This window comes from Vipera ursinii (assembly GCF_947247035.1).
Source record: "Vipera ursinii genome assembly, chromosome: 2".
Classification (NCBI taxonomy): Eukaryota; Metazoa; Chordata; class Lepidosauria; order Squamata; family Viperidae; genus Vipera; species Vipera ursinii.
The window spans coordinates 152,173,880-152,198,600 of record NC_139513.1 but is presented as its reverse complement, the minus strand read 5'-3'; the positions used below and the strand labels follow the sequence as shown (position 1 = coordinate 152,198,600).

General features: G+C 40.8%; 1 protein-coding gene across 4 annotated transcripts in view; it reads left to right on the top strand.

Annotated features, from left to right (window-relative positions):
* TFCP2 (transcription factor CP2) overlaps positions 1-22,552 on the top strand; it is a 53,922-nt gene extending 31,370 nt beyond the window's left edge. The window contains exons 8-17 of one of the 4 annotated variants that reach the window (XR_014491181.1): positions 5,826-5,936; positions 7,343-7,431; positions 8,600-8,648; positions 9,249-9,342; positions 10,490-10,580; positions 15,880-15,983; positions 16,483-16,625; positions 19,628-19,679; positions 19,926-20,077; positions 21,840-22,074. Coding sequence is in view for 3 of the 4 variants with exons in the window: in XM_083352460.1 (XP_083208586.1) it covers positions 5,826-5,936; positions 7,343-7,431; positions 8,600-8,648; positions 9,249-9,342; positions 10,490-10,580; positions 15,880-15,983; positions 16,483-16,625; positions 19,628-19,679; positions 21,840-22,171 (1,065 nt within the window). In the remaining variant the exon portion in view is untranslated. Of the gene's footprint in view, positions 1-5,825; positions 5,937-7,342; positions 7,432-8,599; positions 8,649-9,248; positions 9,343-10,489; positions 10,581-15,879; positions 15,984-16,482; positions 16,626-19,627; positions 19,680-19,925 lie in introns of all 4 variants that reach the window. The other 3 variants (XM_083352460.1, XM_083352462.1, XM_083352461.1) reach the window with 3 other exon arrangements.
* Positions 22,553-24,721: the final 2,169 nt, after the last annotated feature.

Below are 24,721 nucleotides of genomic sequence, written 5' to 3'. Positions count from 1 at the left end.
CAGAGCAGAAGGGATAAACTGGCCTCCTTGGGTAAACAAAAATCTTAGGATCTGCTGATGGCTACAGGAGGTCGAATTCAGCACCTGGGTTTGATGTCTAGTCCAAGCGCCAGTGTTCTGAAATTGAATACCTAAATACTTAAAGTGGAAGGCCTGCCTAACAGCATTACCATTGATAGCCCAGTTGTATAATTTCCGGGCTCTGGAGAACACCAATACTTTGGATTTGTCGTAATTAATGGACAAGTGGTTCTCGGCACAGTAGGACCCAAATGCAGAAAGTAATCTTTTCAGACCGAGCCTTGATAGTGATAGAAGGACCGCATCATCAGCATAAAGGAGAAGTGGAATCTTTGTATTTGACAGCTTTGGGGCATGGGACTCAATACGACCAATGTAAGAGGCCAAGTCAGATAAGAATAAGTTAAACAAAAGAGGGGCCAGGACACAACCCTGCCTAACTCCGCTCTTAATCGGGATGGGATTTGAAAGTTCTCCCTGCAAGCCGCACCTGACCTGGCTGGAGGTCTGATTATATAAGGATCTAATTAGGGTTAAGAGACGTCTGTCGATGGAACTTTTGTGTAATTTTGACCACAGCAGTTCCCTAGGGACTGAGTCAAACGCTGCCTTTAAATCGATGAAAGCAGTAAAAAGTTTGCCACCTGGTGTGATAGTGTATTTGTCCACCAGGTGCACTAGGACAAAGCAGTGGTCCAATGTGGCACAGCCCGCTTTAAACCCGATCTGTTCTGCACCAATAGTGTTGGACTCCTCGATCCATATAAGGAGTCTGCGTTGGAGATATTTGGCATACAATTTTCCAATGATGGAAAGCAGGCTTATAGGGTGATAGTCGGCTGGGTTGTTCCTATTTCCTCGTTTAAAAACTGGAACAATAATTGCTAGGCTGCAGGAGGTAGGGATCCTGCCAGAAGAATTAATATGGGTGAAAAGTGTTGCTAAGAGAGGAATCCACCACTCGGGATTAGATTTTAGCAAATCGGGGGGTATGGCATCAGGGCCAGGGGCTTTGCCTGACTTGAGTTCAGAAATAAGCTCAGTAATCTCAGTATGAGTCATGGGTTGCCAGTTAGGAATTGCAGGAGGCAGTTGTGGTCCGAGCTCGGTTGAAATTGTTGAAGCCTGGAAGATTGACAAGAAATGATTTTCCCAATCTCTGTTGGAGATACAGCGGAGAGGGAGTTCTTGGTGACCAGGCAAAGAGCTGGCAACAATTTGCCAAAATAGTCAGGTGTTCATCTGCTGGATGGAGAAGAGAAGTAGATCCCACTTCTCTCTCTTTAGCCCTCTTTTTCTTAACAATTAGCCCTTTATACTCCCGCCTCAGGCGATAGTAGTCCTCTGTTTAATCTGGTTTCTAAGCATCAGACATTCTTTGTCAAACCAGGGATTGCTTCTTAAGTGATATGGACCCCTTGGCCTACGGTCAGCTCCTAGCTCCCTTTGGACACTATTAATTAGTGATTCAAAGGTCAAAATTGTCTCTGAGCCACTATTTGTTAGGACCTGATTATATAGGCTGAGACATTCTGGAGATGATAAAAAGGAGTGGAACTTTCTTTCAGTATTAGAAGACCATTTGATCCTCCTTGTATACGAGGCCACATAGGGATCCAGTATCTGGGGGCCTTTAGACAGATGTATATTTAAGGAAAGCCCAATAATTGTAACCAGGGGATAGTGGTCGCTCTCTGTGAGGCAGTCCACATAGAAAGCATGGACTGCCTTTCTTAGTAACTGGGAAACCAGCACAAAATCAGTAACACTACTCCCACGTGAGGAACTAAAAGTAAACTCACCGGCTAGATCACCTGGGGTACTCCCATTAAGGATTATCTTATTGTGTTGGGATGCTAAAAGGGCTAACTGAAGGCCAGCAAAATTTGTTAGCTCATCCTTAGAGTATCTAGCTGAAATCTGGTGACCTATTGTCTGGAGGATTTCTTGGGAGTAGAGTGCCTCAATCGATGGGGGGACTTGGACTCCCAATCGGGCATTAAAGTCGGCCTCTATAAGAGTGTACAGCGCTGGGAATTTAGTTTCAATACAAGTAATATAATTCTCCAGTTCACCCCATTGAGCCTTAGTATCGGCTTGCCTCACCATCGGGGGAAGGTAGATGTTAAACACTAACAATTTGCTGTGACCTCTCTTAATTAGGAGCGCCATGGCTAAGGAGCCACAGGAGGGCAGCTCTACTATCTCCACTTTTAAAGAGGTAGAGACCAAGCCAGCTAAACCACCCTTGGGTCTTCCCATCGTAGATTGTTTGGTAGCGGCCAAGGAAGTGGCCGTAAACCCTGTAAGGGATATCTTATCACATGCCTAGGTCTCCTGAAGCAAGACCACATCGAATGGCTGGATATAGTTGGTAAATTCTATGGTGCCACACCTTCTCCCCCAACCTGCTATGTTCCACGAAAGGCATTTGAGAGTGCAGGTTTTTTTTTTTTTTTGCCAGGTTTGATAGTCATTCTGTATAATTAATTTTTTCCAGGGAGCCCTTCAGGTCCAAAAAGATACACCCGTTGTTAAAAGGCAGTGTCACCCTCTTGGGAGACAAAGGCGGGGAAGGGGGGAAGGGAGGTGAGCGTTGTTCATGGGGCTGTAGAGCTCTAAACGCGCTCCAGTTTGTACTTGTAGCATTAGTTGGTTGCTTAGCTGGCAAGCATTCAGTGGCATCAGCAGACAGAGTCTGAGGAAGCCCAAGATCTTCAGATTCACGAATTAGACATTCTGGAGAAAGGGCCAAGGGAGCTTCCACTGGTGAATTGGTATGGGCTCCCTGAAGTCCAAGGAAATCCTTATTAGGTAGTGAGAGACTCCAGAACTTGGATTTAACGGCAGCCAGATGCTTTATAATTTGGGCCCTTTCTGGCTGTGGGAGCGCACGAAAGGAGTCGAAGAGCTGTATCTCCTCCAGGTTCCAGAAAATATCTTGAGATGAGTCAGCCCCATGGATAGATGGAATCCCAGAGGCACTGGTCTGGGGCTTATTCACTAAGCAGTCTTGGATGCCCTGGGCAGGTGTCACTTCCTTTGGGGCCATTTCTTCCCAGCTGATTAAGTCAAGGCAAGCTTCCTGATAAGATGTTGGTTTGACCGGCTGTAGGAGGATCAGTCAGGATACCTTCTGAGAGGACGCCATCAGGAGAATTTACAGGAATAGGTGTATATTTAGTAGATGGTCTAATATCAGGGATGACATTCAAGGTTGGCACATTAGCATGTGCTGCTGAAGGTCTTTGGGGGGCAATAAATCTCCTGGCACTCACCGGTTGTCGATTGCTTAGAAGAGGCTTAGTCGACATATCTTTGAAGACTCTTCTTGGCAAAATGCCAAAGGATCTTAACAGAGATCTTCTCCTGAAGAATAGTTTTGGGGTGTTAGGATTGTCAAAACTAAGTAGCACTCTGGTGCAATATATAGGGGAGGGTAAAAATTCAACCTCCTTCAAAACATCAGCTTTCAACCCCAATAGCTGTAGTATATGGCCCCTTGCCAGCCGAACTGAGCCCCAAAGAGGCAAATAGCCATTGATGGGATTGATATTAAGGGCCACCTGTTTTGGCTGTAAAACCAGGTGACTGTTTGCATCTAGAGGTGTAGAGATCGAACTATTGATAGGGTTACATTGAGCAGAGCCTTTGCTGAGGCTTGACAGAGAGGACCCTGCTACCTCATCAGGCTGCCGAGCAGCCAGCCCAGGGCTACCACTGGCAACCCAGGAAACTAGATAGTTTAGGGCAGGGGTAGGCAACCTCGGCTCTTTTATGACTCATGGACTTCAACTCCCAGAATTCCTGAGTCAGCATAGCTGACTCAGGAATTCTGGGAGTTGAAGTCCATGAGTCATAAAAGAGCCGAGGTTGCCTACCCCTGGTTTAGGGTAATTATTTTATCAAGCTGGAGCTGTATGCTCGCTGTTGTATCTACAACCAGGAAACATTGCTGGGCCAGAAGTTCTGCAAGGGTGGGCTCATTTAAAGATTGGTTGAGGACCGTAGTTTTTGGGGAGCCTTTGTTCTCAACTCGAGGGGCGACACCCTCAGCCATCGGAGGATCTCGACAACCGGCAGCAGCCAGATAAAAGGGAGCTGGAGTTTTCAAGCAGAGAGGCCGAGTTAAAACAAAGTCTTCAATCTTGGATTGCTTCAGGGAAGGTTGAGGAACCAGGTCAGTGAGGGATGTGCTCCTTTTCTTTGACTTCCTTATGTTAAGTAGCACAATAGAGGAGGAACTGTGTAATACAGCAAAGAGTCCACTCTCTGAGACGAGTCCTGGATCCAGAGGAAGAGGAGTCAGGAGTCGAGAGGAAGCAAGTCCTGATGCAAACAATGATAGGGCTCCTCACAAGTAAGTGCAAGGATCCTACCCTCCCGGCAAAGCAGGGAGCAAGGGAGTAAGTAAAAATGATAAAATAATAAAAATAGTAGAAAAATAGTAAAAATAAAGTAAATAAATAAATCGATCAGATAAAAAAGGTCACATCAAAGCTAGACGGTACTAGGCTTCCTGGCTAATCAGTAAAACCTAAGTAACAACAATAAAAAAGCAGCAGCAAGGCATTCCCGTAGCTGAGGCCCAGCTCGGGTTGTTAAAAATACAGCTAGACTGTAGCTAAGCCGTAACTGAAATATAACTGAGGGTGGATTAGTGGCCATACTACATAAAATTTCAAAAGTGTAGAAGGTTTAAAAATTAGGAGATTAAAAGACTAGGATAAGGTAAAACAGTAGCCTTAAAATCAGATAGTAAATAAAATAGCTGATGATTTAATCTTAGTTAAAAGTAAAGAGCCTACTTGCCTGCTGCTGCTCACTCCCTGCCTCCCAAGATCCTGACTAGTTTCTGAATAACTTAACAGGCACTTGGGTAGAGTTCTACCATGGCAAAGGCCCAGAATTATAGCCAGTGCTGCTAGCTCTTTCCTGGATTTACACTTTGTAGTAAGTTATAAACTTGATTTACAAACCAAAGTGGCTCAGTCAGTATCAAATAAACCACCTGATAGTTTGTCCAAAGATATGAATCTAGCTTTTGCCAGCTTTGATCATGAGATGAAAGCAGGATCTTGAATAAGCCTGCTTAGCTTTCTACTCCCTCTCAAAAACAGCAGTTTATTTTTGTTTGTTTATTGAGTATATGGCATGAAGTGTCAATGTATGTGTGTGTAGATATAGAGATAGAGATAGATAGATAGATGATAGATAGATAGATAGATAGATAGACAGACAGACAGACAGACAGACAGACAGACAGATAGATAGATAGATAGATGATAGACAGATAGTATGAACTACTTCCATGATAGTATATGTTCTGTTTTAAGAGTAGCTAAAAGCCTACACACATAGCAACCAAACTGAATATTGTATCCCTCGTGGTCAAAACCTACAGAGGCAGCAGTATTTTTGTTTATTTATTGAGCATATGGCATGAAGTGTCAATGTATGTGTGTGTAGATATAGATATAGGATAGATATATATAGAGATAGAGACAGACAGACAGATAGTATGGACTACTTCCATGATAGTATATGTTCTGTTTTAAGAGTAGCTAAAAGTCTACACACATAGCAGCCAAACTGAATATTGTATCCCTGGTGGTCAAAACCTACAGAGGCAGCAGTTAATGGCAGGGGAATCATAACTCCTTATTACTGCCAGTTGTCACAGTTTATTTACAGTAAATACATTTCTAATCAACATGGTGATGTCTTCACGAGCTGAGAACATTTGGAGAGTGCTCTTTTCCTATAACTTACACATTAGTTTAATAAACATGCTTCGTTTCCAGCCCAAAGGAGCAGACAGAAAACAAAAGACTGACAGAGAGAAAATGGAAAAGCGAACTCCTCATGAGAAAGAAAAATACCAACCTTCGTATGAAACGACAATACTTACAGAGGTAAAAAAAGAAAACCAAGCTCTGTGAACAAAACACTTGGCCTCGGGCTCAAGAAAGATAGCTGTTCATATGCTCACAGTGCTGTATTAATAATCAAGTACTAATTTGGATCAAATACTAGCAACATTATAAATCAGGCTTTCCCAGTCTGATGCCCCTAAACACTGTTGAATCACAACACCCTTACTCAGTAAGCATAGTTATTTATTTTGAAGATAAAGATGTTTGGAAAGTCTAGGATTAAAGCTCAGTTAAATTATAATTTGAGGACCAGAGTAGACAGATACCAGTGTTATACAGCAAATAAGATAGTGCTCGTGACTGAAAAATAATAACGTCTCTGGGAATCAAGCTTGGTTCCTAGTGATTTTACAGATGCGTCCATATGGCTTTCTTAGCAACAATACACATTAATCTACCATTGCCACTTTCTGGAAAGCCCTGGGATTTCCTGGGGTCTCCCATTCAGGTTTTAAGCAAATCTGATTGTGTTTAACATTCCAGGATCAAGTAGTTGTAACACAGATAAGCAGCTGAGGAATATGCTCTTTCACACAGAGAAGGTTATTCTCCCAGGCTATTAATATCTCCTCAGGTCCGTTATATGTTATTTTCTATAGATGCATGATAAACAGTAATAAAAAGAATCCCTAAAGTGAGCTATGTGCAGTCCTTGTGTGCTCCATGCTGTTTTTAAGCAAGATTGCTGGCAGCCATTCATTCTGTGTTAGTATATCATTGTAGCACATTCCTAAGTTGTAAATCACTGGTGCAAATGTTGTATTCATAAATACTAAAAAAAAGTAAGTGGGAGAATCCTAACCTGAGTCACAGTTTGGTTAAAATCCATACCTCATGCATAAGGATAATACGAGCACATTCAGCAATACTTCATCACTTCCGACCAGCGTGAGGCTTGGGTATGAAAAGATGCTTTTTCAAATACTTTAGTATACAAATTTCATGAAAATAAAAGAACAGTTTTTCATAGCTTCTCTTGAGAAGAAACCTTGCTTAAAAACAACACAGAGCACATAAAGACTGCACAGCCAACTTTAGGGATTTTTTATTTAATTTTTTTTAAAAAGGTCACTTGTACCTTTAACCTCAAAATAAGCCTCATTTTGTTGTAGCATTTAAGAAAGGGAAGCTTGAAATTAGAGCTTGTGCCTCTAGCTTAGAATGAACAAAATTATTCCAATAAATGTATAGTTTTCCTCAGATAAATTGGATGTGCTTTTTTCCCCTTTTCTTTTATCAAGAGCTGGGAAACTGAAAAACCATAGAAGCAAGGGGCGGGGAAGGCAGGATCCATTCGTATCACTAGAAAATCTGTGGTGTGAAGACAGAAACGTTGTGGAATATTCACATTAGAAGGAGGGTATATATATTTTTTTTTCTTCCAGTGCTCTCCATGGCCTGAAATCACGTATGTCAACAATGTGCCATCACCTGGCTTTAGCAGTTCTCACAGCAGCTTCTCTATCAGTGAAGGGTAGGCATCAGTATATTCTTTTTGCCTGCATATATATTTTTACAAAGGTCTCTTTATTTATTGGTTTCTTTACTCTAGGGGTTAGCAATTTTTTTGAGGCCCTGGTTGTCTTCTCATGCCTTTGCATTAGTGCACCCCTTTCTCCAAAAAAAAAGCATAGGGCAAAAACAGTGAATGTTCAAGAGAATGGATATTTTTCACTTTAAAAATACTATTTGTGGAGAGGGGTATTAGCTTGCAGGGACAGAAGTGTTGCTGAAACTAACATGCTCCTTGTTATTAAAATTCTTTCCCCAGATGTCTCTTAGGCCAGAGTTCCCCAACTTTTCGGGGTTGGTGGACTGGAGTGGTGGGAGGGGGGAAAGAAGGGAGGGGGTTTGGGTGGGGTTTGAATGTATGCACATGCGCACACAAACATGAGAGTGGAGCCATGAACACCTGCGATGCTTGCACGAGTGGGACTGCGAATGCCTGCAACGCTTGCACGAATGGGGCTATATGGATGGACACACACGTGCACACTGGCCAGCCACTTATGTGGCCCAGTGGCCAATAGATCACAGGTTGAGGACCCCTCTCTTAGGCAGCCTGACTTATATAAATCAGGTAGAAGATGAGGAGGGTATTAATCTGCAGCAGCAGCAGAAGCAGCAAACACAAAGAGCTTTTTAGCCTGTCTTCATATAAAAACAGAAGAAAGGAAAATGGCTGCTCTTTCTGCTTTTGAGCACAAGTCTAGCTTTCCTTGTTGGCTGGAGGTCTTTGAGCCAAGACTAAATGACTATTCAGGGATCTTCCAGTTTAAGGTTTCCTGCATCCAGCAGGGAGTTGGGCTAAATAGCCTCCAAGTTCTACTTTAAAGCCAAAACACACACACACACAAACAAAATGTGAAGTGTTACATTCGCATGACCTTTAATGATTGTATAGGCTACCATTACCTTCCATCTTAATAATTTCTTCTTATTAATTCTGATAAAAGCCTGAACCTCAGTGATGCTTAAAGGAAAGGCCATGGAAAGGTCATAATTTTTTAGTTGTTCTTTTTAACTATGATTCTGTTGAACTCCCGTCCATCTTTTGACAGGATATAGAATATTTAAATAAGTGCCAAGAAGAGAAAAAGCAAAATTCAGGTGCCTTTTCTGTTTTGTTTTTCTAAAACTAGGAACGGGTCTCCAAACCACCAACCTGAACCTCCAGCTCCAATTACAGATGTACGTTTTTATTCATATGTCCCACTTCTTTCTCTTCTCTACCTCACTGCTCACTGCAGGTGGGAATGGGATGGTCTGATCTAGCTGACCAAAAGGTACTTTTCCCCGAGTTACCTGTTCCTGAGGGCAAAATGCTGCAACTGATACACAGTGAATCTTGTTGTCCAGGTGGACAAATGAGGTTATCCTGGAGCCCACCGACCATTCCTAAATGGGTAGAGCCAAAAATGATTGAAGAGGCAAATGGATGCCTTAAAACACGCAGGGCACCTGTTTTGCCTCTTTAAGCTCCTGAATCTCCTTCCTGGAATAGGTCCTGCCTCCATTCACTTTTGGAGTGCTACCCTCAACCTGCAATTCTTCAAAGCTTAGTAGAGCCTTCGGGCCAGTAGAAGTTGCAAACTGGTATTAATCCGAGGCCTCAAATGTAACAAAACACTGCAGATTTAGTGAGGTTTCAGGTTATATTTGGAGATGCTGGGCGAAGACTGCATACAAATTCCCAGTTTCAAAATGCAAAATGTTGCAGTAGGTTACCTAGTTCTGCAATCGATCTGCATCCTTCTTGCAGAGAAGCAATTGAATTTCTTTTCGCCCTAGAATCTCTTGCCAACATCCACACCTCAGGAAGCTCAGCAGTGGCTGCACCGGAATCGCTTCTCAACTTTCTCACGGCTTTTCACAAACTTCTCAGGTAGAACCAAACACTTTTTTCCCCCTCCTCTTTATTAACCTCAGGAGAGGCCTTCAGAATTTGCATCCTTTAATTTCCCTGCCATCTTGCCTTAACCCTGTCCCTTCATGACATCCTCTCTGAATTCCTTTCTACACCTCTTCGAGCTAACGCACCTGAATGGTTATCTACCCTTCAACTGAGGAAAAATAAGCAATTGGAAATATGGGGAACGAAAATGAGGTTTGCCCCGCTGTTGTTAAGTTGCCCCCATTAATGAAGAAAATTGGGTGAAACAAGCTGTTACGCTGTGTTAAAACTTTTTAAAATTACTTTTCATCTTACGTGCCAATTGCACCCTTTCCTCGATTTGGAGTCCCTTTGGGCAGTCAGGCAATCCCGCCCTGGTTTCCTCAGGATTGGATTACTGCAATGCTCTCTACATGGGGGCTGCCCGTAAAGACCACACAAAAGCTTGCAGCTGGTTCAAAATGCAATGAGGCAAGCAGTAATGGACATGCTTCCGTGTGCCCATGTGATGCTGCTTCTGTGCAAGCTGTATTGGCTGCCAGTTGGCTTCTGAGTGCAGTTCAGGATGCTGGTTATTACCTATAAAGCCCTCAATGCGCACAGAGCCTGGATATCAAAGAGTGCTTCTCCAATCATTTCTTCCAACCCAATATTTTTCAGCAGAGCGGGTGCACTCTGTGTTCCCTCCATTATTTACTTACTCAATTTATATGCTGCCCATCTCTCTGCCAATTAAATACTATCATCCTGGGGGTATGTTGTTGTGGCCCTCACTTTCTGGAACAGCATTTCCTTCCCCGCAGAGATAAGCATGGTTCCCTCTCGCCTACGGTTCTGGAAAACTTTGAAAATTTGGCTTGGGTTCCAGGTCGGCGGTTTATGTTTTTTATTTGTTTCATGGCCTGTTTTTGTGAATTTTGTGAATTTATTGAAGTATTTTGGTCCAAGCTGCCTGTTCTTTAGCTGTTGTTATGTCTTCTTTTAATTTTGTGCATAGCCCAGGGTCTACTGGAATTGGATGGCCTATAAATAATAATGATGATGATGACAATGATAATAATACTTTTTATCCCTTTTTGCTTTTATATAAATATATAAATTTTATATATATATATTTATATATATATATGATTTTTAGGGGCAGACTTACTGAAATTAACCAGAGAAGATGTCATACAAATATGCGGTCCTGCAGATGGCATCAGACTCTTCAATGCGTTGAAAGGACGGTATGTATCAGCCAAATGGGCCTTTACACAGTTGAGGCTTTATTGTGTGCTGGACTGTACTGAATCAAAGATGTCTTCTCCCCCCAATTGTCTTTTAGTTGCTTTTTTGACACTTGACTGTGACACTTTGCTTATTTATAACCAATATTTATATGTTACTCCAATCCTAATAACTCTGGGCAGCCCTTCTAGAAAATGCCTCTGTGATACAGGAGAGAACTTGGTTACTACAGGATGCAATGCAGTCAGACAGGATGAGGCAGGTTACAGGAGAACCCAAATATATGCCTCTTTTTGGTGGGGGGAGGGCTCCTTAGAAATCAGTTGTATAGCTTTTCATTTCTGTCCTTTGGATGGCCAGGTATAGGCAAATGTGAGCATATGCGCTTTTTTAAAAAAATTAAATAAATGCTTGCTTTTTAATTTCCCTTCATTTCGAAATACGCTTTGAATCTCCCTTCACTCCCCACCCCCTCAATTCCCTGGCAGCTATGTTTGAGGTGTAGCTAGAGCAGACTTTTAACACTGCAGTTTCTTGGGTTGTTAGTTGTCCTTCAGGTGAAGAAAAAACAGATATTCCCAGGTGAATAGCACCTTCTGGCAAAAAAGTTTTCCTAATATCGCACCATACCACTAAGTTAATGTACCAGTTCTGATTGTTCAGATAGGACTGGCTAAAGTGGGGGTGGGGGTGGGGGGGTTGCTGTGTAGGCTTGTTGGTTTCATACAACAAGTGCTCCAAAGAGAACCTCATGCTCTCCCCCCCTCCCCCAACGTATATGCTTTTCACTGGATTGATGAACTGCTTGCTTCTGCATCAGAAAGCTCACTGCCCTTGCTACTAAGGGAATGTGTGCAAAGCATGTGAAGGAGAGGAAAAATACCGGGGAGGGGAAATGGAGAAGAGACAAGAAAATGAAGGTGAAGGATGCAGTCTAGAACACAGTGTGGACGTTTGGGGGAGACCAAAGAAAGGTGCAGAGAAAGTAGATACTGCCTATGCTGTGATAAAGTGAGGGGGTCAATAAATCTGACTTATAAAGTAGTCCAATGTGAGCAAGAAAACATGGAGACCTCTGGCCACATCATGTAGCACAGCCTTCTTTAAATCTGGCAACAGACTTGGCAGTTGCCACTCTATGTACGTCTTTTGTGATGCTGACACAATTGTTTTTGTTATATAAATCAAAGTGAAAGGAGGAGGTTGTAGAAAAATGCTGCATGACTGGCCCCAAAAGCATCTAAAGGCAGCGAATAAAAAAACACTTCCAAATGAAGGAGGGAATTAGCTTCTTGAGGCTTCTTTTTGGAACAGATGGAGAATTCATTTGTTCATTCATTCATTCATTGAGCTTACATGGCCATCTGTCTCAAACTCTTGATTCTTGACTTAATGACTTTAACACCATAAAATATACAATAGGATGAGTTTGAGCAGGTGACTCCTGAGGAAGTGGACAGGACTATCTCTTATCAGCTTTGGCCATCTGTTTACTGGATCCAAGTCCCTCCTTGATTTGAAAATACTGTCAGCCTTTTTGAGAAAAGACTGGGGTCCTCAACCTTGAAAAAGGCTGTGTTGCATCCCGTCCTCAGGAGGCTGTCCTTGGACCCAAAGATCTTGGATAACTTGTCAACCAGTCTCCAATCTTCCTTTCTGTGGATAGTTGTTCAGAAGGTTGGCTGGTTGACAGCTGATGTGAATCCTAGAGGAAATAGATTATCTAGTCCTGTTTCAGTCAGGTTTCAGGCTGGGATTTAGTACTGAGATAGATCTAGTCAGGCTTGTAGATAATATGTGGTGGAGCTGGGCGGTATGCATCCATCCTTGTGCTCTTTGATCTCTCGACAGCTTCACTACGGTCGACTACATGTCATGAATTTGCTCCGTGGTTTGGGAATTTGGCACCATTGTAACATAGTTCTCTTCCTTTCTCCGGAGCTGGTTCCAGTCAATATTAGGTAGTTAGGGGAGACACTTCCTAGGCCCCTCCTGTGCTGGATATTGTAGGTTTCTATTATCTCTCCCTTCTTTTCACCATCTACATCAGGGTTGTCAAACTCAATTTCATTGAGGGCCGCATCAGCATTGCGGTTGCCCTCAGGGGGCCAGGTGGGTGTGGCCTGGGTGGGCGTGGCCTACTGGGTGGGCGTGGCTAGAGTGCGTATGGCCTGCTGGGTGGGTGTGGCCAGCTCTACATCGTTCGCCTCAAGGGTGCCTATGGGGGCCTGGGCAGGAGTGGGACAGATCTGAAGGTTTGTGGCAGAAGGAGGGTCTCTGGGCCAGGGCCAAGGCAGTGAGGGCCATTCCCTCAGTGTTTCCAGGATGGCTTCGCGGGCCGCATGAAACCACTTCGTGGGCCTGATCTGGCCCCCGGGCCTTGTGTTTGACATGTCTGATCTACATGGATCCTCCGGGTGAAGTCATCTGCCAGTTTTCGGTTCAGGATCATCAGTATGCTGGGGATACCCAATTACACGTTTCAACCCTGATCCAGCCAAGTGAAGGTGTTGAAGTTCTGTTTGTGTAGGGTTTGGAAGGGGGGGGGACTCCAAATCAGTCCTACCAAAACAAAGTGGCTACAGGTGTTTGGGCTACCTGAATCTGGGATATTTCACCTCTGACCTTGGGCGGAGTGCATTTCCTCATTCAAAGGTGGTGTGCAACTTAAGGTCTTCTTAGGCTCACACCTCCCGTTCAATGAACGAATGGCAGCTGTGGCCAGGAAGGTCTTTGCAAAGCTTCATCTGCATTAGTTGCAGCCTTTCCTAGATTGGGGAGGGGGAAGGGTTGCATAACTACATACTCTGCCAGTTGTATCTTCTGGATGGCTCTTCAAGGGCAGCTCCATATAAAGTGCATTGCAGTAGTTCATTTGGGAGGTCACCAAGATATGAGTACGAGACAGTAAATCATTGCTTGGCTGTGATTGCCACAGGCTCCTCAAAGAGACTCTTCACTTTTATTCTGCTTGGGAAGGGTTCATGGATTCAGTTGTAGAGCAAAGACTTTGATAAGTTAGGTTGAATTGCATATAATATATATCATTTGAATAGACTTCTGGATAAAAAAGAAAGGACAAATGCTGCTGGCTCCTTGCTTCTCTGTGTGTGCTTCTGTTTCCTCACTTATGAAATGGAAATTAGTGTTCTGCTTTGGCATGCAAACAAAAACTTGCCAGGCAAATTTTAAAAAGGCATTAATTGTAGATGCCTTATTTCCAGAAGCTGAATCAGTGTTCAATCTTCTCTCGTCTATCAAAAAGTTCATGGCACAAACGTCCAAGATTAAACACTGACATTACAATACAATTTGGGGATTGCAGTTATTTCTGAATTGTTTTTCCACCCGTGACCCTGAGCAACATAAATAATACACAGAGGTAGTCCTCACGTAAGGGTGGTAATTGAGTTAGGCAACTGTCATTAAGTGATACAGTTGTAAACTGTAACTTCATTTGGCTGTGCCAGCTTACGACAGCAGCTCTGGCTGTTTTTTGTCAGGCAAATCCCACGTGATTGATCGGCATGACTTCATGTAGTGGCCACCATTTCCCAATTCCTGCCAGCTTCCCCATTAATTTTGCTTGTCAGAAGCTGGCAATGAAGGTCTCAGATGGTGATCATGTGACTACAAGGATGCTGCAACAGCCACACCTTCGAAGAACAGTCTTCTATTTCCTCGCTCAGCACCATCGTAACTTCAAATGGCTGCTGCTTTGGCAGCTTTTTTGAAAAATTTAAGCAAAGACTGCTTGCATTGAAATACTCCACTATATAAACACAACAAAGGAGCAGCTTATTAAAAACACCTTCCATGCAGTTTAAATCACTCTTGCGGGCCAGTTTTATACAGTACTTAACACAAGAGTTTGCATCACTATGTTAAAAACGCAGTCATGCTGGCTGAGGAATTCTGGGAGTTGAAGTCCACAAGTCATAAAAGGGCCAAGTTTGAAGACCCCTGTTCTAAGATGAGGCAGAATGAGGAAAAACGCCATTATAGTTACCAATTTTGATGTACATAATCCCAGTGCTTGCATTCTGGGGTGCTCGGAGCTATTATAACGCAAATACTTTGTATACATCTGGGGTAATAGTAGTGTTGTGAGTTCTTCTATGGATCTCAGCATCATGGTAAATGTTTCTGCATAGAACAGAAAAGGCCCTCAAACATGCAATGTTTATATGAGGGAGGGAGTGCCTGCAGCGATTCGTTCAGCTTTCTTTGGACAATATTTATTCCAAAATAATTCAAGATGCTAAAGCTTGATCTGAGTCTGCTGAGTGACTGCATGACTTCATTTGCATATAAGTAAGGCTGAATCAAGATTTCTTCATGGTTTACTGAGGAAAAAAAAACCTGGCTAGACTTACAGATTGAACTAAGCCAGAGATGTCAAACAGCCGGCCTGCGGGCTGGATGCATCATGCGGAAGCCGCGCCTACCCCATTGCCGTCAATGGCAAAACCGTCCCGATACGTTGCATGACATCATGTGACATCATGAGTTTGACATGTCTGAACTAAGCTATGATGTGATTTCTATGGTTTTGGCTTAGTGTAATGTGGAAACTGCTGTTATTGTTTGTTTAGTGAGCCACAGTGAAAAATGTCTAAGTACAAAATATACTTCCAGCTTTAGTATTACTGATAAGCGAAGAAATTATGACCATTTCATGGTCTAAGCTAAACATGTGTAGGTGCTCATATGTAATACAATAAAAATTAATGTTTTATCTTTCGGGTTTCCCATGAACTTTGAATATTCTCTATAGATAAATTCTGCAAACAAAGGGCAAGAGAGCAGACAGGGAAATATAGTAGGAAATTATCTGTTGATTTTGCCTAGACCTTCTTTTTTATGTATTTACATTTTCAGTTTTCTTACCAACATCCTAAACACAAAATAATCCTAGGAAGAGTATTGTATCTTATTTTTGTAATGTATGAACTAGACAAATAGTGATGATCAGCAAAATGCCGTCACGGCAGTTGTGCCTCCCTTTTAACTGGTGCCAATCTTACTATCTTTCACTGGGCATTTATGAATGAATGTAAGGAATGTGGTGTGTTTTATGTTGTTTCCTTTGCTGCCATTGCTGTTAATGGTTTTTAATGATGTCTTATTAAACTTTTGGCAGTTAACTAACAATATTTGCTCTGAAGTGTTTTTGTGAAAGATGAGGTCCAAATGCAGCTAAATAAATAGTCAAATGGTGACACATTTCCCCCCCCTTTCATTCATTACTCTTATTCCTAGTGATCCTAGAGAGCTCATGTCTTCTTTTCTCCATAGGATGGTAAGGCCGAGGTTGACCATCTACGTTTGTCAAGAGTCACAACAGTTGAGAGATCAGCAGAAACACGAAGATGGGGATGCAGCCAATGGTACTTTTTTTGGTAAGGACATTGGGGAGACTGCATTCTACGTAGCATATGGAATGGTAGTATTGTGTAATGGGATCATCTCTTCAAGGAGATGTTGACCCTTTGGTGATGGGAATGATGGTATAAGATACACCAGTAAACAGTTTTTTAGTTGTTCATTTTTTATTTTGTTGCTCCTAAATTTCCCACTTCCATTTATCTGCTTAATTCTGAGCCACCACCTTTAAAATACCACTGCTATGATATAGATTTGATGACAATATTCTAACTTCCGTACATCAGAGATTGCAATGCCTGTTGAAAGTGAGGGCATATATCCAAACAGGGAATGTGTACATTTATTTTGAATAATAGAATAAGATTATAGTAAAATTTGTTGTGGAATCTGACAAAAACAATAAATAAAAAGAGGACAGTACTGCTATTTGCTTTTTTTAAAAGCACTTTCTGCCGCTGCGCTCCCCCCCTCAATCCTAGTTAAGGCCCTTGTTCATTCTCATTGATTCTGCAGTTTACCATGCAATCTACTTAGAAGAATTGACTGCTGTAGAGCTGACAGAAAAAATAGCCCAACTCTTCAGCATTTCCTCTCAACAGATCAGCCAAATCTACAAACAAGGTCCTACAGGGATACATGTACTCATCAGTGATGAGGTAAGAGTAAAGTGGTAGTCTGAAGTTATTTAGAGGTTTAGGAATTTAATAATAATAATAATAATAATAATAATAATAATAATAATAATAATAATAATAATAATAATTTAACAACAACATTAATAACAATAGTAAATACTTGCAAGCTCACCCTGATTTCTTATAAAAAAGAAATGGACAATTCTCTTCATTTGCCGGATTATAAACTGCAGTAAGCTACAATGTTGTTTTCATTTGGATTCTTGACATCACATGATGGGCACACTTAACAAAATTGATATCATGAAAAACTTGTCTATTCACTAAACCACTCACATGATAGCCATTCACAAACACTTGTTTGTTAGAAGGCAGGCTTGTCCACCAGAATCCTCTCTATGATCTCAATAAGATGTTTGTGAGATCTAAAGGCATTGCCTTGAACAGATATGATATTCAAAGCTATAAAAAAATAATTCATTCATTTCAGTTTCTAAGACGGCCCTGTAAGTGATTCAAGTTGGCTTACAAAGAGAATTTTTAAAAATCGGGATAATCAGCCAGACTGGGAAAGACAAAACTCAAAATACATAACATTATATAGCAAGTTCACAAATCATCTTTTTTTGGTAAAATTTTTATTAATTTTTCCCATACAATTCAATAGTACTTATTCAACAATGTGTTGTCTGAGTTTATCATTCACTAATACAATTTTAATTCCTAACCCTTTATTCTTTTCTCCAGCCATTGATAAAGTAAGTCCCAAGTCTGATAGTATTCTGTTTCTTCTTTTTCTTTCAACCTCATAGTAAGTCTGTCCATTTCTGCACATTCTAGTATTTTTTTTAATCATTTCTTCCTCTGATGGTATTTCTTCTGATGGTATTTCTTCATTTTTCCAATATTGTGAGGCAAGAATCATATTTGCACAAATCATCTTTTGCAGACCCTCTAGGAAATCCCAGATTTTTAATAACCCTGTAAATGAAAGCAGTCAGATGGGTCATATGGATCTGAGGAACCGTGCAACATGCTAGCTTCTTACTTAACTTTAAAAAAAAACACCACAAGTCTTTAAAAAAAACCACAAGTCAGGTACACTGAGGAGCCTAGTGGACAGTAAAAGAGATATCTGAAATACGCATTGGTGTCCACAGAACTACCTGTGGCTCAGCATTTTGTATTATTACAAAGGCAGCTTTCTTAAGCAAACTTTGGTATTAGTCCAATACATGGATTCCGCTTTTGCAAGTACCCTCCTGAAAGGGTTAGAATTTCAGTCAGTTGATTTGGAGTCTACTGTTCATGTGTCCGTTGATTCTCCTGTTTTTTCTACTATTGAGGAAAATAGTACCTGTATCTAAGCCATCTATCTGATTAAGTTAATAAAATAAAATTGACCGTTATAGAGTATGTGCTTTTTAAAAAGTTGACCGTATGCAGGTGGTCCTCTCTTACCAACTGCTTGTTCAGCAACCACGTGAACTTACAATGGTGCTGAAAAAGGAGAAGTATGACCTGTCCTTGAACTTGCAGCCACTGCAATGTCCCTGCAGTCACATGATTACAACTCGGGCGCTTGGTAACTGGCAACCATGGTCAGGTGATCACCATTTGCAACCTTCACATCTGGCTTCTGGTCAGTAGAAAGCCAGTAGGAAGTCACAAGTCATGGTCCTGTGATGTCACACTTGATGTTAGAAATCCAGTGTGATCAAATGATCTCTCACTTTAGGGCTGCATTGCTTAGCAATGTAATGGCTGGACCCAATTGTTGATGGTAAGACGGTCCTTTATATTGCTTTCTCTCTGAGGAATCCAAGAGTCTCTTCTTCATACATTTGGTTTTTAAAAATATGTATAAAAAATTCATACACATTTTTATTTTCTCTTATTTATTGGATTTTTGTACTAATGTTTCCCTAATTTTAAAGGGAATTTAGAATATTGTAATGCAAACACTTCCAGAGATGTATGGATTAAGCACATTCTGAGTTTTCATTCTCGATTCTATCTAGGCTTGCAAGATCTACTGTCTTTTTATTAGAACCTGCACTCCATCAGGCTAGAATATGTACTGTGTAGAAAACACAAAATTTTAAAATTATGTATCTTCACATGTTTGCTAATTGATAATTAGGTATGCATGTACTGTATTAAGCAGATCTGCAACATTTAGGCATGGCTCCAGAGATCAGCATTTTACAAATAATTACAATTTTTGTGAGTCACTGCTTGCTCAGTACAATAAAAGCCTTTTTCTTGGTTTAATGACTGTTAAAAATTAAATAAGTATGGACAATATTTAGAACTTGAACTTGGAAAAAAACATTTTTTCATGTTCTGTAGTTTCTTGCATCTAGAAAACAACACAATGCAATATAAACAGATATTTTACACAATGCTGATTTCTTGGTCCAAGAAACATACTTTCTTGCCTAATCATTGTATGCTTCCATTTATTCTGTTTTTGTAGCTCTTAACTTTTTTAAGTCAATGCTTTTTCCCAGTGTTTTATCATGAGACAGTTCTCACTGTATCTTCAGAACAGTATTAGAATTTAAAAGCTTACAGCATTGTAGTCCTCTGTTGTTGGTTTCTTTTTTTATGCTTTAACTTAATCAGAGGAAAGAAAGTCACAGCACATATAAGAAGCCCGATTGGTTTGGAATCCTAAATCATACTAGAAATAATTATAAACCATCTAAAGGAAAATGAACTGTGCCAATTTAGCAAAATCCAGATCATCTCTAAAAAAAAAATCCTTGAACTTTAGAGTGGAAATTAAGATGATTGGTAGATGGGGTTTTCCTGCCTTGGAGATAACCAAGCTGTTCTGCAAAAGGGTCAGTGTGTAGTTCTGGGTACATACTTGCCTTTCCTTATATTTCATCCCTATAAGGGATGATGAATGTTTATTAGCTATTGACAAAGTACATTAATATACAATACGTGCTGCTTAAGATGGACACAATGAATAGCGGCTTGATTTCTCCAGGCTCTTTTTATTCCTATTTTAGATGATACAGAACTTTCAAGATGAATCATGTTTCGTCTTGGACACAATGAAAGGTACTCATTTATTCAGTGCATAGTAATGCATGTTACTCTGTTCTTTTTTCTTCCCCCCCCCCTGAAAAACGTACAAATCCTATTCTCCCCCCCTCCTCTTCCCCATAAACCCAAACCAAATCTGCATTGCATGGAGATTAGTGTACTATGTGTAAGTTTCTGTCTTTCAGATGGGAGGTGGGTGAGGAATAATAGTGGGATTCTACTCGTGTTCATCCAGGGTCTGATGATGTGCTTTCTTTGCAGCTGAAACCAATGATAGCTACCACATCATCTTAAAATAGATAAGGACTCAATCTTCTTGCATCTGCTCCACATATACAGCTTCACTGTCAAGTTTGGCAACTGGACACCAGCACAGACCCATTTTGCTACCACAACTTCTTGTCGCCTATTAGGTGAACAATGTGGAATATACCACTACTGGCTTGAAGTAGATACCAGTCATAAGCACATAGCTGCTTATTTGTAGTTCAGTGATTTTGCCACACTTGTTTGCTAATTAAAATTGCCAGACTATCAAGTGATGGAACCTTGTAATTATTTGTAATGGAAAGAGGGTTGTGTGAGGCTGTCTGCAGACAACAACCCTAGTACTTCAATAGACTAAACCTTGTTGTTGTGATGGATATCTGGGCACCCTAGGAATTGTGTGTCCTTTCTAGGGAAACTCTTGAAGGAATATATCACTTCATTGATTGTGACAAGCCTGGATTGGAAAAACACTCCTGCTTTTTGGATTGAAAGAACACTCAAGTTCTGACTTTTTCAGAACTTGTTTGAGATAAAAGTCTGTGTATCAAAAGGTGCTCTTATACATATCTATGTGAACGATTCCTTGTACTAGTACAAGTTAGGAAAAAGCCGTGAGTTTATGAACTCCACCTACTTGGGCCTTTACCTAACACTCTTGTTAAAGAGGGTTCAGAGGCAGAAAAAAAAAAGAAATGATGAAATCAATATCCAGGGCTATCTTCTGTTTACTTAAAGAACTCCCAAGGAAGAGAGAAAAACAGCAAGAAAATATTGGAATGATTTATGTGAGATTATGTTGAACTGATGCAGACTTTGGAATGAAATCCTACAGGAATTCACTGTCCAAGAATAGGTTCAAAAGCAAGAATTTTATAATGCTTTTTGAAAAGCTTTGAATACTCCATGGTGATAAAGTCCCTGAATCTTTGTTCCCAGGGCAGCAACCAGTCTCTTACGAAAAGGTCTTCACATTTTGAAATGAATGCATTTTTTGAGTCTTGGAGGGAAAGAAGGAGAAACTATTTTAGCCACAGGAAATAATGTCCTCAAATTATAAGTGGACGGCAAGTCTAAGGAACAATGCCAGATTCTCCATAACCTTTCCAGTGCCCCTAGCAAAATGAAAAATCTGCAAGCTGTAGTTTCATATTCTAGAGAGGGCTCTTGCATAAGCTAGGTTCCCTTCCCAATCAGTGGACAGAGGCCAGGAAGCTGATATCGGCTGACATTAACCTAAAGCTGAGAGTTTGAAAAAAGGACTTGCATTTTATTAAATGGAAACCAAGGTATCTTCTAGGGATATCAGACTGTTTGAGAAGTTTTTCACTTTAAAAGAGTTTCATAAAAAAAAAACTATTGGGTTAAGAAGAGAAATACACTTTAAAAAGAAATCTTGTACAGTAGCTTTACCATTTTTAATTAGAATCTAAAATTGATACCTGTTGCATTGATTTAAAAAAAACCAGCTTTTTCAGATTACCTTTGGAGCTCTTATGTATATTACCGGTATGACATACTCCCTGTTCCATCTCCCAGAATGGTCACCAGCCTAAATTAGGATGTTGTTTGCTTTAACTCTGTACCTAAAACTCATGTGATCCATCAGGATGCTTGAGCAGACTGGATATAGTGATGAAGCTAAATTAATGGTGACCTACAGACTTTCATTATTCCTAATAATGAATTGTGTGCATAGACTTAGTGATAGCAGGGTTAAGAGTTGAGTCCCCAGATCAGCCTTTGAGGAAATGTCTTGCGCTATGACAAGGCTTGTAGTGTTCCTAGTTGTATGGTATGTGTTCATAAGACAACAACCTGGCTTTCTGATTTCAGTACAGTAAAATGTCGCTTATTAGTACATGAGCAAATCTGGTCACTTGTTAATGTCTTTCCTTTTCTCCATAGTGTATCCAACTTCAGAGGAAATAGCTTTGCATCTTAAGCCAAAGTTTCCCACTTCAGAGGTCATAGGAAACTGTGTCTCAACCCTTTTTATGTCAAGCTGTAAAACAGACATGTCAAACACAAGGCTCGGGGGCCAGATCCGGCCCGCGAAGTGGTTTCATGCGGCCCACGAAGCCATCCTGGAAACAGTGAGGGAACGGCCCCCACTGCCTTGGCCCTGGCTCAGAGACCCTCCTTCTGCCAGAGACCCTCAGATCTGTCCCACTCCTGCCCAGCCCCCCTTAGGCACCCTTGATGTGAACGATGTAGAGCTGGCCATGCACACCCAGTAGGCCATACGCACTCTAGCCACACCCACCCAGTAGGCCACGCCCACCCAGGCCATACCCACCTGGCCCCCTGAGGTCAACTGCAATGCTGATGCGGCCCTCAATGAAATTGAGTTTGACACCCCTGCTGTAAAACTAGAATCAAATTGACATGATTTTTGAATCAACCATCATCCTTTTCATACTCAGTCTGTCAAGCAGTAGATACAATACATAGGTGACAGCTTATTTTTTCTTCCTTTCTCAAACTGCGTTGAATCACTTCGGGATATTTTTTTTTATCCTAAGAGCATGTATGAGAGCGTTTGCCATTCTTCCTGGAACTGTAATGATTTGTCATGTGTTTTTTGTTTTCAGTAAACCATTGAATGAAACAATGAGCTATAAAAACATGGCTGTGGAATTCTTTATTTTGAATTCTGTTGTGGAACCTTTTATTTAAATTGTGGATAATTGCAGACCAGTGAAGAAAAAGAAGCTGCACGGGAGGCCGAAATTGTATTTAAGTGTTCTACTGGGGGAAAATAGTGAGATTGTGTATGAGAATGAGACCCAGTGTAGTGTACAGGTCAGGAGTGTCAAACTGCCGGCCCACGGGCTGGATGCATCATAGCGAAACCCCGCCCATCCCATTGCCAGCAATAGCAAAAAAAAAAAAAGTCACAATATGTCGCGTCACGTGACGTTGCGAGTTTGACACCCCTGGTATAGGTGCTGGGAAACCGTGCATTTTAGTTCTCACTTAGGCTTTAAAGTGGGCTGTCTGGCCAGTCATTCTCTTTCAGCCTTGGATTGGAAAGTTAAGAAACATCTCTCAACCCACCAATGGACCAATATGGTGAACTACACTCCATAACCTTCAGTGAGTAGACTCCAGCCTTTCATCCTGCAATGGACTATTTCATGCAAATCACACACACACACACACACACACACACACACCAATATATGAGAGGGAAGGTGGGGGGAGCAATGGTTTAAGAGAAAAGGTGTATTTCCATTGTTTTCTCTAACCGTGAAACAAATATGTCATTCTTGTTTTACACTTTACTTCATTATAATTTCTGGTGTGCAAGAACATACTCGCCTCTAATGTGCTTCCATGGTCATAGGATTATATTATACCCATATTCAGGTGGGATTGTTCAATATGTGAGGAGTAAATACAGGCAATTGTTCCCAGGACCCCTCAACACCAAACACTTTTCTTTTTTAAAAAAATAAGTGGAGAAAGATGTCCTTTTTTGTTGCCGTTTTGCAATATGCTTAGTAAATAAATAACCCAATTTGGTTGCCTACTAGCAACCCAGCTGTTAGTTAAGGCAACAAATACCCTTCAGAGTCACTACTTTGCTGATCCATCAGCAAAGATTGTTGGGAAGTTAAATTATCTGATGTGTGGAATATTAACTGTCAAGTACAAAGCAGATGCAAAGTCAAAAAATCCCTTTCTTCAGAAAAGATTTTCCTCCTGTTCATTTGCTTCAAAATAAATCAGAGCAACTGGGCAGTTTTCTTTCACCTTGTGAAGGTGTTCAGAACAGTTTTTTCCTTGACAGGCACTTTTTAAGAAATTATCCTTTGATCCAGGACTGTAGGAAAGGTGGAGAGGAGCTGTTTTCTTTGGGACTGCCCATGGTTAGAAAACTGCTGTGCATAATTTTGGAGCAATTTTAAGGGTAGAGATGGAAAAGTAAGCATTATTGAAGCAAAGCTGTTCCCAAATCCAAAATAAATGGAAAAATAGGCTGAAAAGATTTGGTCTTCCCCTGCTGAAACTTTTATCCAGAAAATCTTACATGGTTTCCCAGAAAGTAGGATTGTACCTACTGAGTCACTAGAGATGTTGCTCTCCATCTATTAAGCCAATGAAAGAATTGTATACCAGCCTAGGACTTATAAATTTTAGTTGCAATTTAATCCATCCCAGAATTAAGTGCCTTTGACTTTACTAGGCACTACATTCACACTCCAGAGTACTCTTTGGAATCAAAACTCAAAGCACTGTACAGTTCTGATAATTTAGTTTTTTACTGGTTCATTTTTATCCCCAGCGTACTCTTAGATTTCTTTAATTTTGCTTTTGGCTACAAGCCTAACTAAGCTGTTTAGAAATTGGAAGAAATGTAATTCCCAAGTATTTCAACTACTACGTTTTCTGAAGGATAAACGTTTTGTGTTATGTGTGCAGTGTTAGAAACAAGGTTTACCTAAATCATTGGCACAAGTTGAAATACATTGAGGATATAGGCTTGAAAAGAAAAGTGAGGAAGAACAAGTGGCGCAAACATATTAATGTGCCAGTTGAATTTTGCGATAAATGTTCTGTACTGTATTCCATTTTCAAAATGCACAACTGATGCTAAATATCTTTTCATGTAACTGGATGCTTCATTTTGGATACATAATGGCTTTAGCAAGGCAAATACAATTCTAGCAATTTTAGCAGAAACCTATTTTTTTCATGATTTTTTTTTAAAAAAACATTTTTAACAGGAGGGAAGAAGACATTTTGTGCAGGAAAGTACTTAAGGTAGAAATACAGATCAGCTG